The sequence below is a fragment of the Lycorma delicatula genome, chromosome 11, assembly GCF_047948215.1.
Source record: "Lycorma delicatula isolate Av1 chromosome 11, ASM4794821v1, whole genome shotgun sequence".
NCBI lineage: Eukaryota > Metazoa > Arthropoda > Insecta > Hemiptera > Fulgoridae > Lycorma > Lycorma delicatula.
The window spans coordinates 53,623,516-53,637,039 of record NC_134465.1 but is presented as its reverse complement, the minus strand read 5'-3'; the positions used below and the strand labels follow the sequence as shown (position 1 = coordinate 53,637,039).

General features: G+C 27.3%; 1 protein-coding gene across 3 annotated transcripts in view; it reads right to left on the bottom strand.

Moving 5' to 3' along the window:
* The window catches only part of AP-2alpha (adaptor protein complex 2, subunit alpha), a 125,734-nt gene that overhangs the window by 89,003 nt on the left and 23,207 nt on the right, over nucleotides 1–13,524 (bottom strand). For all 3 annotated transcript variants that reach the window (XM_075378558.1, XM_075378557.1, XM_075378559.1), the window contains exons 3-4: nucleotides 5,173–5,384; nucleotides 2,102–2,190 (exon numbers count right to left, since the gene is read on the bottom strand). In XM_075378558.1, coding sequence (XP_075234673.1) covers nucleotides 2,102–2,190; nucleotides 5,173–5,384 — 301 coding nt within the window. The remainder of the gene's footprint in view (nucleotides 1–2,101; nucleotides 2,191–5,172; nucleotides 5,385–13,524) is intronic.

Genomic DNA, 13,524 nt, shown 5'->3' with positions numbered 1-13,524 from the left:
AGTAAAAAATAAGAATTAAATCAAATTGAACATTTTAAACAAAAAAATAAAATATATTAACAAATATAAAAATGCACTGAAAAGTAAAAAATAAATTATATAAATATCTAATAAATAACCAATAAATAAAAAGTAAATAAATGTAATAATTATTAAATTTTAAAATTAAAAGTAATGAAAATATTTAGTTAAATAAAAGCATGGCACAGTTTTTATAATTTCTTTAAAACAACACAACTTTTATTTTTACAACAATTAATTTTAATTTTCAATAATGATGCGAGGAGGTGGAAAGGTCTGCTGGAACCTCTCCAGTTGAGACTGACTAACTACAAGTAACAGTCTGGGAAAATGCACCCACTCGCTTTCTTTGTATGTGTTCTCACATAGTTGAAGTTCATCTTCGAATTCTGCCTGTAATCTAAGCCAAATTGAACGCACTCTTTCCACTTTAGTTTCATTTTAATTAATTATGAATTTTTATTTAATGAATTTATAATTACGATTACAATTATAATGATAATAATTTTTCAGATTACCGTCAAAATGCAATAACTTTGTGCAAGATTTCTAAATTTAATTTTTATTTTTAATCTTATTAACCCTTAAAGGTCATCTCAGTGCAAATTTGAACCATCAAAGAATTAAAACTTGAGTTATTTTATTACAGATAAATAAAGTATATGCATATACTAAACTACCTCATTAGACAAAAAATATATTTTACAATACAGCAAATGTCTATAAATACTTATTCGAAAACATTGTTATAAAAATTGCGCCACGCTTTTATTTAACTAAATATTTTCATTACTTTTCATTTTAAAATTTAATAATTATTACATTTATTTATTTTTTATTTATTAGATATTTATATAATTTATTTTTTTACTTTCCAGTGCATTTTTATATTTGTTAATATATTATATTTTTTTTGTTTAAAATTCTCAATTTGATTTAATTCTTATTTTTTACTTTTTAGAGGGTTTTTCTAATTTGTTTCCTTTTTTATTAATGTTAATATTAATATTAGTTAAATAAAAGCTTTTTTAAAAAATAATTTTTTATGTAATCAAATATATTTTTGTAATTTTTTTTGTTTTTTTTGTATTTTTTTTTAAGATGTGTAAAAATAAATATTTTTACACATCAAAGTTACATACGTGTACCAAATTTCAATCATTTTCATACGATAGTTCATGAGAAATGAAAATTTTCAACTAAATGCATGAATTTAGCGTAGTGGTAGTGCGTGGAGGCGGGTCATATCAAATTCTGACACCTTGGTGCTGTATTGTCATCAAAGTTACATACGTGTTCCAAATTTCATTGATTATCATACGATAGATCAAAAGATACAGCAGTTGCAAGATTTGATTATTCCTAAAGCGAGTTAAAGCTTTTAAAAATATCCAAATTTGTCTGTGTAAAACAGTTTAATTTTTTATATAAAAATCTAATGCTTAGATTATGCTGGAAAAAAACTCTTACATAGTACCATTACGGAAATATTTTATATGAAAAAAAAAGAATGATTTCAATTAACCCATTAACTAAACAGTAAAGATTAGCATACAAACAGATGTACACATATGAGTACATAGTTAAATAAAAAACCTCTTTTTATAAGTCAGTTAAGAAATACACTGTCATACATCATATCTTTTCTGACATCACATCAAAGTAGTAAAAGATATCCAAGTTTTTTAGACATGACATTATATCCAATCATATAGTAGATGAAAAGCAGCTTATTCTACATCCAGGTTACACAACATTGCTAGCATATCAGTTACTCATTACAAACAACCATGAATTAAAACAAAAATGATAAAAAATGTTCAAAAATAATAAAACTAAAGTTTTATTTTATAAAAGTAATGTTTGTATTTTAATTTTTTTAAATAAATTACATTAAAATAATAACCACAAAGTTACATTAATCAGAAAATAACTACTGAATTTTAATATAATCATAGAGTCCAACATTTCATACGACCACAACGGTATGCAGTTTATTTTAAAACATACTTAAAAATTTTATTATATTTTGACAAAATTTAAATAGTAATAACAATAAAATATATTTAACCATACCTACCTTGAAGCAAGATCATTTTTTATACTTTGTATAATAAGCTTTATAAGGTCACTATTTGTATTAACGAGAACCGATATAAATAGATAACCCTGAAATAATAAAAACTGTATTACTATTTTATAATCATTTCAAACATCAGAATAAAGTTCTACGTGTATTTGTAAATGGATCGCTTGCTTGATCAGACAATCAAGAAAAAGTTATAGTATAAAGTTAACATACAGGTAAAGTACTATTGAAATCCAATAACAATGGTGGTAATTTAGATGGAATACTTCATCAAAAACATTCCTTCAAAATTATAGCTGAAGTATTCAACCATCAACTGTAATGTTCTGATCTGATCTGATCAGATGAATTGAAAATTAGGTCAAAAAGCTCTGCGCAGTTTACAAAACTACTGACCGCCTTCCAAATGATGGATGAAATTCAAAAACTGGAGATATAATATGATAATTAGATTTAAATGGTGACTTAATAGAAAGGTAGTTTTGCTGTTAAGCATTAAAAAAATAATTTAATTATAATAAGGGATGATGATTTAATTTCAGAACAGCCATATACTGTTGATCATATTAACTGGAATTATATGTTATCTTGTTTATACATGATATAATAAATTCATGGGTAAACCTCAAACTAACAGTCATTTATTATTAGTTGACTAGTGTTAAAACAATAAAGATCTTATATACTGACATAAAAATGAATGATCAAAGTTTACAGCAGTGTATGAAAATCAACATTTTTTGCATGAAAAATTGACAAGACTGCTGCTGAAACATTGGATTAATTGAAAGCAGCATATAATGTGGATGTCTTGATGACAAAAGACACTCGTCAAAGATGGACTAGAAACATAAATAACCTCGTTTTTGGCTATCCAAAAAAAAAAATAATGAATCCAAATACGGACAAAGAACAAGATACGGTACAATCTGATAAATGATTAAGCGGGTAATTAATAGCTAATGAAAAATTAAGAAATTCTCTTTAAAAGAAAAAACTTCAATTGTGGCTTCACAAGTGGATTATCAGACCAACAATGTACCAAACTATGATGGCAATCATTGCTAGAGAAATTTCTGATCAAACTAATTAACAAATAAGGTCATTCTTCTTTTTAACTTTACTTAGCTGTCTGCGATTTCCGGCTATTACCAAACTTAAAAAGACAAGGATGACCAAAATAATGTGATAAAGAAACTAAGGCCTATTTTGATAAATGGAACACCATCTAGACCAGAGTATAGATGCAAGAGAGGAATGCTTAGGAATCAATAACTACTAAAATTCAGTCCTAAACAAATACTTTTTAGAGGTTAGTCCTGTTTTTTAGTTGTTGTATAATGTTGTTTATAATTTATTACAACCAAATGTTTAAAGAATCTTTAAAGAAACAAGTCTTATGATGTAATTTCTGAAGATACATTATTCCATATCTCTCAATACTAATGCAGAGTGAATTCAATAATTATTTAAACATCAGTAAGAAGGAAGAGCAAAAAAACTTGGCCCCATGAAATTTGCTCTTTTGCAAACAAAATAATAAAAATCTTGTATTTTTATTTTCTAATAATCACAATTGTTTTAAAATTATGTTGCTGTTTCCACAATAATAACAATAATGTTAAAAATAAATAACTTCCTGTCCTGGGTAAGACAGTAAATAAAATTTTCTTACAGTATGATAATTCTGCAATACCTGGAACTTTTCAACAGGTAGCTTCATGGAATTTAAAGGGTCAAAGTTAAGGAAAAACCCAAAAACAGAGCCAATATTTGTTGGGATTCACCAATTAGTTCAACTGAACCAACTTCAACAAATCATCAAAGTCAAGAATACAGAATGATCATAGTTCAGTGTTGCTGTTGTATTTTCATACCTAATGATCACATGATAATAACAGCAGATGCCGCTTTAAATATTAGATAAATAAAAAAGTTAAAGTGTACGTTAAAGGTATACAAGTATTACTGTGTCTCAATCCTAAAGTGACTTTCTAGAATTCCCTAGAATTTCTAGAATCAGATTGATAAATAATTTAACAAGAACAAATCAATAATTTTAAGTCAAATAATATAGGTCAAATTAGAGTAATATTGTACAGAGATTATTCTTTAAGGCATCAGTCATAAAAAATCATGCCTTCTGTATTACAAAATTAACTAAGTCATTACAAACTTGGAGTAGAGACTTATGTCCACTTGCATACTTTCATATCATTATATACCTTCCAAGAAAGAAGTGAAACTATTTAAAATATTAATCACTTGTAAACTCAATGTAATAAGATTTACTAACAACTTTCTATATTACACCAATTTATATTTATATATATCTAGTGTTGAAACTGCTTCCAACAATAAACTACCTATGCAATATTCTTCAAGAAAGACAATATCAAGGCACAATCAATTGAATAATTTTTTTACAAGCAGAAAGCAAAACATACTTAAATATAAATACATATTATATATTAATCAACTTAAAAATAAGACTTAACCTCTCACTGTTTTGATCAAACAGTCTTTATGAATTGAATATTCATGTCTACAACCCTTCAACTTTTTTTTTTTTTTTTTTTATTTACATTGTTAATTCTAAAACAAAGATTGTTTACCTCATACTTGTTGAGATTCTTTTCAAAGAAAATCTGATTTGCTTTTATTTGGTTATTGTACCAATTATTATTTGTTATTCTACCAATTATTCAGTAAAGTAGAAATACAAAAATTATCTATGTGGCTTAAAAAAAAAGTTCATTCAAGTTAAGCATACTAAAGATAAATAATGTGGAATAACCTTTACTCCCTAGCAATCAATGTTTTGAATATTAGTTCAGACAACATTTATATACGTCAAGATGTTTTGTTCAGTCTTCATCTTTATTTATTTTAATGAAAAATATATGGATAGAAAATACTTACAACCACAAACTATTATTTAATATTAATTTTACTTTCTTTTTTTTTAAAGAAAAGAAAAAACCTATATTTTCCAGCCATTAAAATTTATAATTTATATAATACAATAGAATACAGACAAAAGAAAAACAAATTTTACTTACAATCTGTTTTTCAGAATATTTATTAGAAGATAATAAATTAACAGCTTCCATATGACCAAAATCGATATCATGTCCAAGCAAAAATATAAACAACAATTTGCAAACATATTTTTTCTTTTGATAACCATCTAATGTTTTGTCACCTTTAAATTTACTACGTATGTTTGCTAATTCTTTATTAATCCTTTTTATTTCTGCTTCTTTACTTTTACCTGAAACAAAAGAAATGAACTAAAACTTTAAAAATATGAATTTAAAAAAAAATTAATTACATATTGTAAAAAACTGAGTTTTGACTTCATCATGTACCCATAAAGTAAGAAGATAAAGATTTTAAGTTTTTTTATTACTGAGGTATCTAATAATGCAAGAAATGGCACACTACAGATTTATTGTTAGGTACAATAATATTTTAAAAACATCATACAATATGACAATGCTTTCGTAAATTTAATGTAAAAAATTACACACCAAAATATAGTATCAAATCAAAAAAATATTTAAAACAATCAAGATGAATTTTTGAGAGATGTTAAATAGCATTGCTGTCATTTACAATTAAAATTTTAACCTTCGTACAGTATGGTACTGCATCACAACAAATGTAATGGTTTCAGGTAATGATTTCTTAGAGTTTCCTTAAAATTCAGAGTTTAAAGTCTTGAACTAAACAGTAAATGTTATATTAAAGCGACATAATCATAATTTTTTTAAAGTTTTTACTATATTTTATTGCAAAAAAATGCAGGGCAATAGAAGTATTAAAACTATTTATTTTGATAACACTTTAAAAAAATATAAAAAATGTGATAAAAAGACAACCAAGACCTGGGTAAGGAAAATACACACTGTATAACCCCTTATATTCTATTCTGATAGTTCTACAAGGTACATGAAGTATCATATAAAAGAAAAGAATTGAAAATTAAAGATAAAATTTATAGATCTGAAACCATATAAAATTAGCTGATTCTCATACAATAACATAATAACAAAGTTAAATACTGGGTGAAATTAATGTGCTTGCTCTTGAAATTTATTAACAAAAATCATAGCATTTTATGTCATTTAAAATCACAGCAATTTATACAACTTAAGAAAAAGTAGCATACATAGAACGCATTGTCTTTAAGCTATTTAAAATCAGATGGATTTATTGTTTTTACTGAGCAATATAATATTAATTAAAAACTGAACACAGCAACAAACACCAAAACCTATATTTTTATGATGGGTGTTATATTAATAACAACCTAAATTTATATTATCTTCCTGAAACACCAGCCATCACATCATGGAAGTCTGGCCCAAATGTGGTACTATAAAAAATATTCCATACAATAACAATAGCAACCTAAATATAACCCAATAAAAACAGTAAAGAAATTAAAATAAATAAATAAATCAAGAACATAAAATATTCAAATAATATTTTTTTCTGAAAAAACTGCTACAAGGATTTTGAAACCCCTAATGTAAAATTACAAGATAAAAAATCCCTTTCGGCAAGCCAGAAGTAAATTTCACCAGTGCTAAGTAGGGGATAAAAGAGATTTCCCCCTTAAAGTTAAGAAAAACTTCTTACTCAATACGACAATGGTTGCATGTGAAAAACGTTTCACATGCTTAGCATAAGACTAGCCCCATCTTCTTATAATTCCATTACATAGGTAGCTTTCTAATGAAATCTATTTAAAACATGACAAGTCACTACTATAAATAAAATTCATTAGTACTACACATCTGATTACATAAAAACTGAAGTTATTAAAACAGCCAAATCATCAATGAGCACTACCATGAAAAGAGACTTTAGTAAAAAGTCATTAAAAAAACTTCTAGTACTTTGAATTGTTTTAATTTGTAATGTTATTGATTTCTTGACTGGGAATCAATATGTAAACTATATGACACTGGATTACTGTAGAAAAATAATATCTCTGTCCATAACTGTAGTTGCAGTTTCTATTTTTTTTTAACAAATGCATTAAATTAATCACACACACACATATATATAAACATGCACACGCACACACACACACAGAGAGAGTGAGAGAGAGGGGGGGAGATTAATATTTGTAATCCCACCACTATTTACAGCCTATCTGTAAAATAGTGGCAGGATTACAAATAGTTGTAGTTTTGGAACAAAGCATGATAATAATTCAGAGTAAGTTTCTATGTGTATTGTGATTTGCTAAGTTTGAGTTGATTATGCTTTTTAGGTGTGAACACACTCAAGTGTTAAATGAAGGCCCATCATACAAAAATAACATTTGCTAATAGGACAAACAACTCAGAGAAACGGACAGAACATACTGAAGCAATCATGCCCTGAAAGAATATAAATTCCTGATGAGACTGTTCTGTTGAAGCTGTCAAAATAGGTTATTTGCATGGACCAAAAAAATTAATAGGCAAGTGTTCTGTTGATTTAGGTGTTCCAAAAACGACTATTCACAATATTTAAAAAAAAAACAACTGTGCCTTGCCAATTATAAAATTCAGGTGTTACATAAAATTTATCTACATAATAAAACCAAACAATTTGAATTCACTACATTCTGGATAGGTCAGACTATGTAGGGAATTTATTTTCAATGTTAAGGAACATTTCATGTTTTAGGATGAGTACATTGGTATAATATTTGAATTGAAGGTAACTAATTACAAATTGTCATTATAAAATATCAACATGATGCCAAAACATTAATGTGTGGTGTACAATCAGACAAGACAAGAGCTTTTGGTCCCTCACCTTTTGCTAAAAAAAACTTTTGTAGGCAACAACTTATTGATTTTAGAAGGGAATGGGAATTTCTTTCTCCAATTTGACAAGAGTTTCTCCACATTTTGTCACATTACTGTTTGATTACCTCAACAAAATATTTCCTCAGCCATGAGTTGGACAAAATAGTAGCCTGACTTCCATGGTCTTCAGATCTTATCTCTATGGATTTTTATTTGTTGTGTATTGTAAGGACACAAATCTTCTCTATTCAAATAATAAAATTGAACTATTTACAAGAACAGATCACTTAAGGTATTTGTATATCATATCAAATATTCTACATCATTTATACAGGCAAAGAGGTTGATTTTTTTTTTTTTTAAGTTTGCAGGGCAAACTAACTACTTCTAAAGGAGTGCAATATCAAAATCTACAAAAGGCTAAGATCCTTGAAGAATTTCTTCTCTTCATTTTGACACATTCTTCATGAATCTATCATGCTTTTTTCCAATATTATGACTAATTGAAATTCTACCATTATTTTATGGACGCACTAAACATAAAAATTCTAAATGAAACAAGTATAACTCTGCTGACATAAAAAAAAGTTTTTATATCTATAATAGAAAAACGAACATTTATCAGATATTTTTACCACTCTTGGATTTTTATATTCTCCAGTAGAGTCAGAGACAATTTACAGTACCTTACACATTATAGTAAATAAGAAAGATAATTATTTCCTTAAGTCCAGGAGCAAATTATTCTGAGTTAACAACTAATGCATTCAATGGTAACATTTCAAATTAAAGCCTATTTCATCATTGTTAAATATCACATCTTCTGAATAGTTCATTATGATCTCTTGGTAACAAAATCTTAACAAATCTATTACTTCAATACCCACAAACAGTATTTTACAGATCAACTATTTAATTAATGCTAAAGCATGCTTTCTATCTATCTAACCACCTAGACCTCACAGTAAAATGTTATAATTAAAATTCATAAATAGCTTGGTTTGATCTTGCAAGTTTAATCAAGCAGGTAGAGTTCATTAAATCTTCGATATTCAGCCAATTTCAAAATTTCCATTCAGGTTTTGATCAAAGTGCAATTAAAAAAAAATTCTTTAAATTTCTTCAATTTGAAATTGCTGATGTCTGAACATTTAATTCAGCTGCAATATACCTTAAAAGTTCTCTATTACCTATAGAATACTATCAAAATTTTGTCAATTGAAATAGTAGAATTTTATTTTTTAACCATTATCATGCATTTCTTTCCAGCCTACCCACCAAGTCTTCAAAATACTAAAAAATGATTCATTTATACATTAATACTTCTTAGAAATTTTTAAAAATATAAAGAAAAATTATAATATTAGTAATTTTTAACCAATTCTTTTTATTTCATCCTCTGTTTAAAATCAATCTTCAATTTGTTGAAATTTGAAAAACTAAAACTTAACCTAAAGAATTTGATATTTTTTTACTTTGTTAAAAAAAAAACAAAAAAAAACTAGAAAATGGGTTACAAGGTATGATTAAGCAAGATTATACTAATTATAACAATAAAAATTAAAATTAACAGTACAGGGTGCACTAAAACAAACATTATAACTGGTTTTTATTTTAAATAAACTATTATTAGAATAGTTGACTAGGTGTCATTTGTGTTAAGTGCTACAACTAAAAATGTTGTAGACGACCCAACATTAGGTACAGTCACAACTTAAATTAACATATAACAACATAACAATCATCTAATACTAGGCATACTAAGGAAAATTTAGGAGTGAAATTGATTCCCATTAATTATCTTCTTCATTAAGCCTACAGTGGCTTAACCCATACAAGTAGCACTTTCACAATGTTCCACAATTTAAACTGAATATCATTACTTTCAGAGAAGGAAACTGTGACTTTTACTCTTGTACCTTAGAGGTTTTATATGAATCAAAACTATAAGAAAAACTGGTATAGACACGGTAAATCTTTAAAAAATAAATGAATATTCCTTCAATTAAAAAAAATATGCTTTATAAATTGTTTAACTGGTTTATGATATGATTAAATAGTTACATCTAATTAATGTGCAAAAACAGACTAATTTCTCTAATAATAATTAATTAAATCAGTTTTAATATTACTTTACAATTGGTATTATTGATCTTATACTAACACTTTAAAATTTAGTTAATTGTTTAATGTTCTTGCTGATAATCAGCTGTGCATAACAAAAGTTACAACTATAAGTAATAATTAAATTATTTTTATTTTAAACGTGCACACAAAATTTAAAAAAAAGCTGTTAAAAGAATTAAAAGATTAAACAATACAATGAAACAAAAAAAGAAACAGAATTAAAAAGGAAGTTAGCAATAAAAGATAAAAAGACTAATAATAACATGAGAAGGAAGTACACACAAGAGAAGGGTGAAAGAAGAAATAAAAACAGAATGTATATGATGAAGAATAAGATTAAACTGATACGCCACAGCAAAGCACGATGAAAATAAATAATACATGTACAAGATTAAATAAATCAATTCATGAACCGTATTGTACACACCACATAACAATACTTCTATCATCATTCATCAACTGGACATTATCCCTTTGGGAACTAGACGACCATCATTATATTTGAGTCAATTCATTTCAACCATTATTTATTTTACTTATTCATATAATTAAGTAATATAAAGCGTTATTCATATAAAGCGTAATTTTTTACCTATAGAAAATTAAAAAATAACTAAAACGGCAAAAAACTTCAGTAACAGATTTATCTATTATTCCTGTTACATAGAAATACACACTTTTTAACATTTTTCATAAATATACAAACAAAATTAACTTCTAAATTAAAATATGAATAATAATAATAACAAAATTAAATTTAGATTAGAAGTAAAAAATAACAGCATTACTTTTATTTAAATTAAAATAAGCAACTAAACATGTATAATGGTGAGTTATGTGAAAAAAACTAATTATTTTTACTCAAATGATAAAACATTGTTTATATTTAATTCATAACTAGCTAACAATAAATCAGTCATCTATATGCATACAATTATTGAAATGTGAAACATAAATTATACACATTTGTGAAACAAAATAATATGATTTAAAACGGTGTATTCACCAATAAACACGTAGATAAAAGATCTATTACGTAAAATAATTAGGATTATTAGGAATGCAATCTGCTAATATAACAATCTGACATAGCACAATATTTGTATGATTCACTAAAGTAATATTTAAAAATCTTTTCCTTATTAATATCTATCATATAAAAAAAGGTACATTTATTTTGCAAAAATATGTTTCCCATTATTATACACAGTCAACTACGTAGGAGAAAAATTAAAGTACATAAGAATTAAATAAAATCTATTTTTTTTATTAAAAGTTTGGAGATACATGACATAATATAGCAACTGTATTTCCCTACTTCTTTGATCAATTGTAACCAAAATTAAATAGTACCAATGACCCGTTTTCACTGTTCATAAAAATCAGTTAATTCAGTCTGAAGACAACTAATTAAAAACAGTGAAAAAATTACGGTTATTATCCCCCACTCAAGAATGAAACTGCCCAAACGTATAATCAAAATATCATACTATGTAACAGAATCATCTAATTAGGTCAAGAATGCGACCAGGTCCAAATAATACAAAAAAGAAAAAAAAGGTTTTTCTCCCACCTCTTCACGAGAGGTTAAATAAGACCAAATAGAATCAGAAACAAACTGAAAATTCCTGAGGGACATTAAATTATGTGAAAAAGTTTACCTATCCTTTATTCAAGATATGATTCATTTTTATTCATCTGTCCTCTTGACCAATTGGGGCAGATATCAACCAAAAAGCAGACCTAAATCATACCATATGTAAGGTCTTTTATTAATTTTACAGATTACTGATGCTTGTTCCCTTCAAAGTACTTTCCTCCCCTATTCACACACTTTTCCCAGCAGTGTTTCCACTTCGTGAAGCAGTCCTGGATAGCTTTACTTGAAATGTCCTTTAAGTTTGTGACAAATTTATTTGCTTTAATGTCAACGGTGTTTTGAGACTATTGATTTCTTTATTTTCAAAAGGGCGTTTTGAGACCTAACATCACCGATTTTAATTTCGGAAATAAGAAAAAATCGCAAGGAACAAAGTATGGCGAGTAAGTAGGCTGAGGGAGGACAGTCATCTATCCTGCCTCACACAAAATTGACAAAGCTGAGTGTACGGGCGCATTGTCGTGGTGAAGAAACTATGACTTGTGTCGTCTTAACTGTCGGTCTCTTTTTGCGGATTTTTTCACGTAAACGCCTTGATAGTACGCATGGTTTACTGTTTCACCTTGAGAAAGAATTCAAAATGCACAATTTCATCAAAAACAAAAAAGCTGAGAGCATCACTTTGACATCGGATCAAGACTGACGTGCTTGTTCTTGGGATATAGAGATCCTTTGCCGATCCATAGCGATGATTGAACTTTTGTTTCAATGTCGTAGCTGCAAGCCCGGCTTTCATTTCCTGTTATAATCCTTTGTGTGAATGTTTCTTCATCAGCACCGACTTGTTTAAGAAGTTGCCGACAAACATCCATTAGATGTTCTTTCTGCGATTTGGTCATCCAACGAGGAGCAAATTTTGCTGCAACTCGATACATGTTCAATTTTTCAGTCAAAATGTCATGGCATAATCCGATTGAGATGCTAACCTCTTCTGTAAGTTCACTGACAGTCAATCGGCGATTTGCACGCACCAGATTGTTTTTGAATCACCTGAAGCGGGTGTCATCAGTTGAAGTGAAGGACTTCCTCGTCGAGCGTCATCTTCGATCAACTGACAACCACTTTTCAATACTGAAAACCATTCCTAACATTGCGTACAACCCACCTCCGTAAGCAGCCATCATCTCCGTAAGCTTGTTTCAAAAGTTGAAGTTTTAGTGAAAGTTTTCCCCAGTTTTACGCATAATTTTACATTGTAATTTGTTGCTCCGTAAAATCGCTACTAACATTTGAACACGTTGTACTTAAATAACAATAACACGAAAACTAAAAGCGACATCAATTATCCAAGAACATTTGGTTACAGAGGAGGTTATGCAGAACACAATACTGCCAACCGCATGACACTAAATATCTCCATTGGCATGTAATTAAAAGGGGTTCGATTATTTTCTGAACAGACCTCATGTATGTGTGTGTGTGCGCGCGCGCATATATGGTACAACTGGTTTTTTTTTTCTTTTTTTATTAGAGAGGATCATGAAAGATCAAAATCTGGAAAAACTATTTTCTTATACGTAAGTTTCAGATTGTGGCTGTAAACTATTGTTTACTGCCACAATTGGAAACTTAATATTTATATTAGTATGAAGAATTGTTTTTTACATATAAGAAAATAATTCCAAGACTCCACCCAGGTAATTATATTTTTCACGATTTGTGAAATAAATATATGTATTAAGTTATATTATAATAGTGAATATTTTTTAGATAATATAAAAATTTTAATTTTGAAAATTAATAAATTTATTATTAATTTAGGTAGGTTAATTTATTATTACCTATGCCTTTGAAACAAGCCTTATGAAATTAGT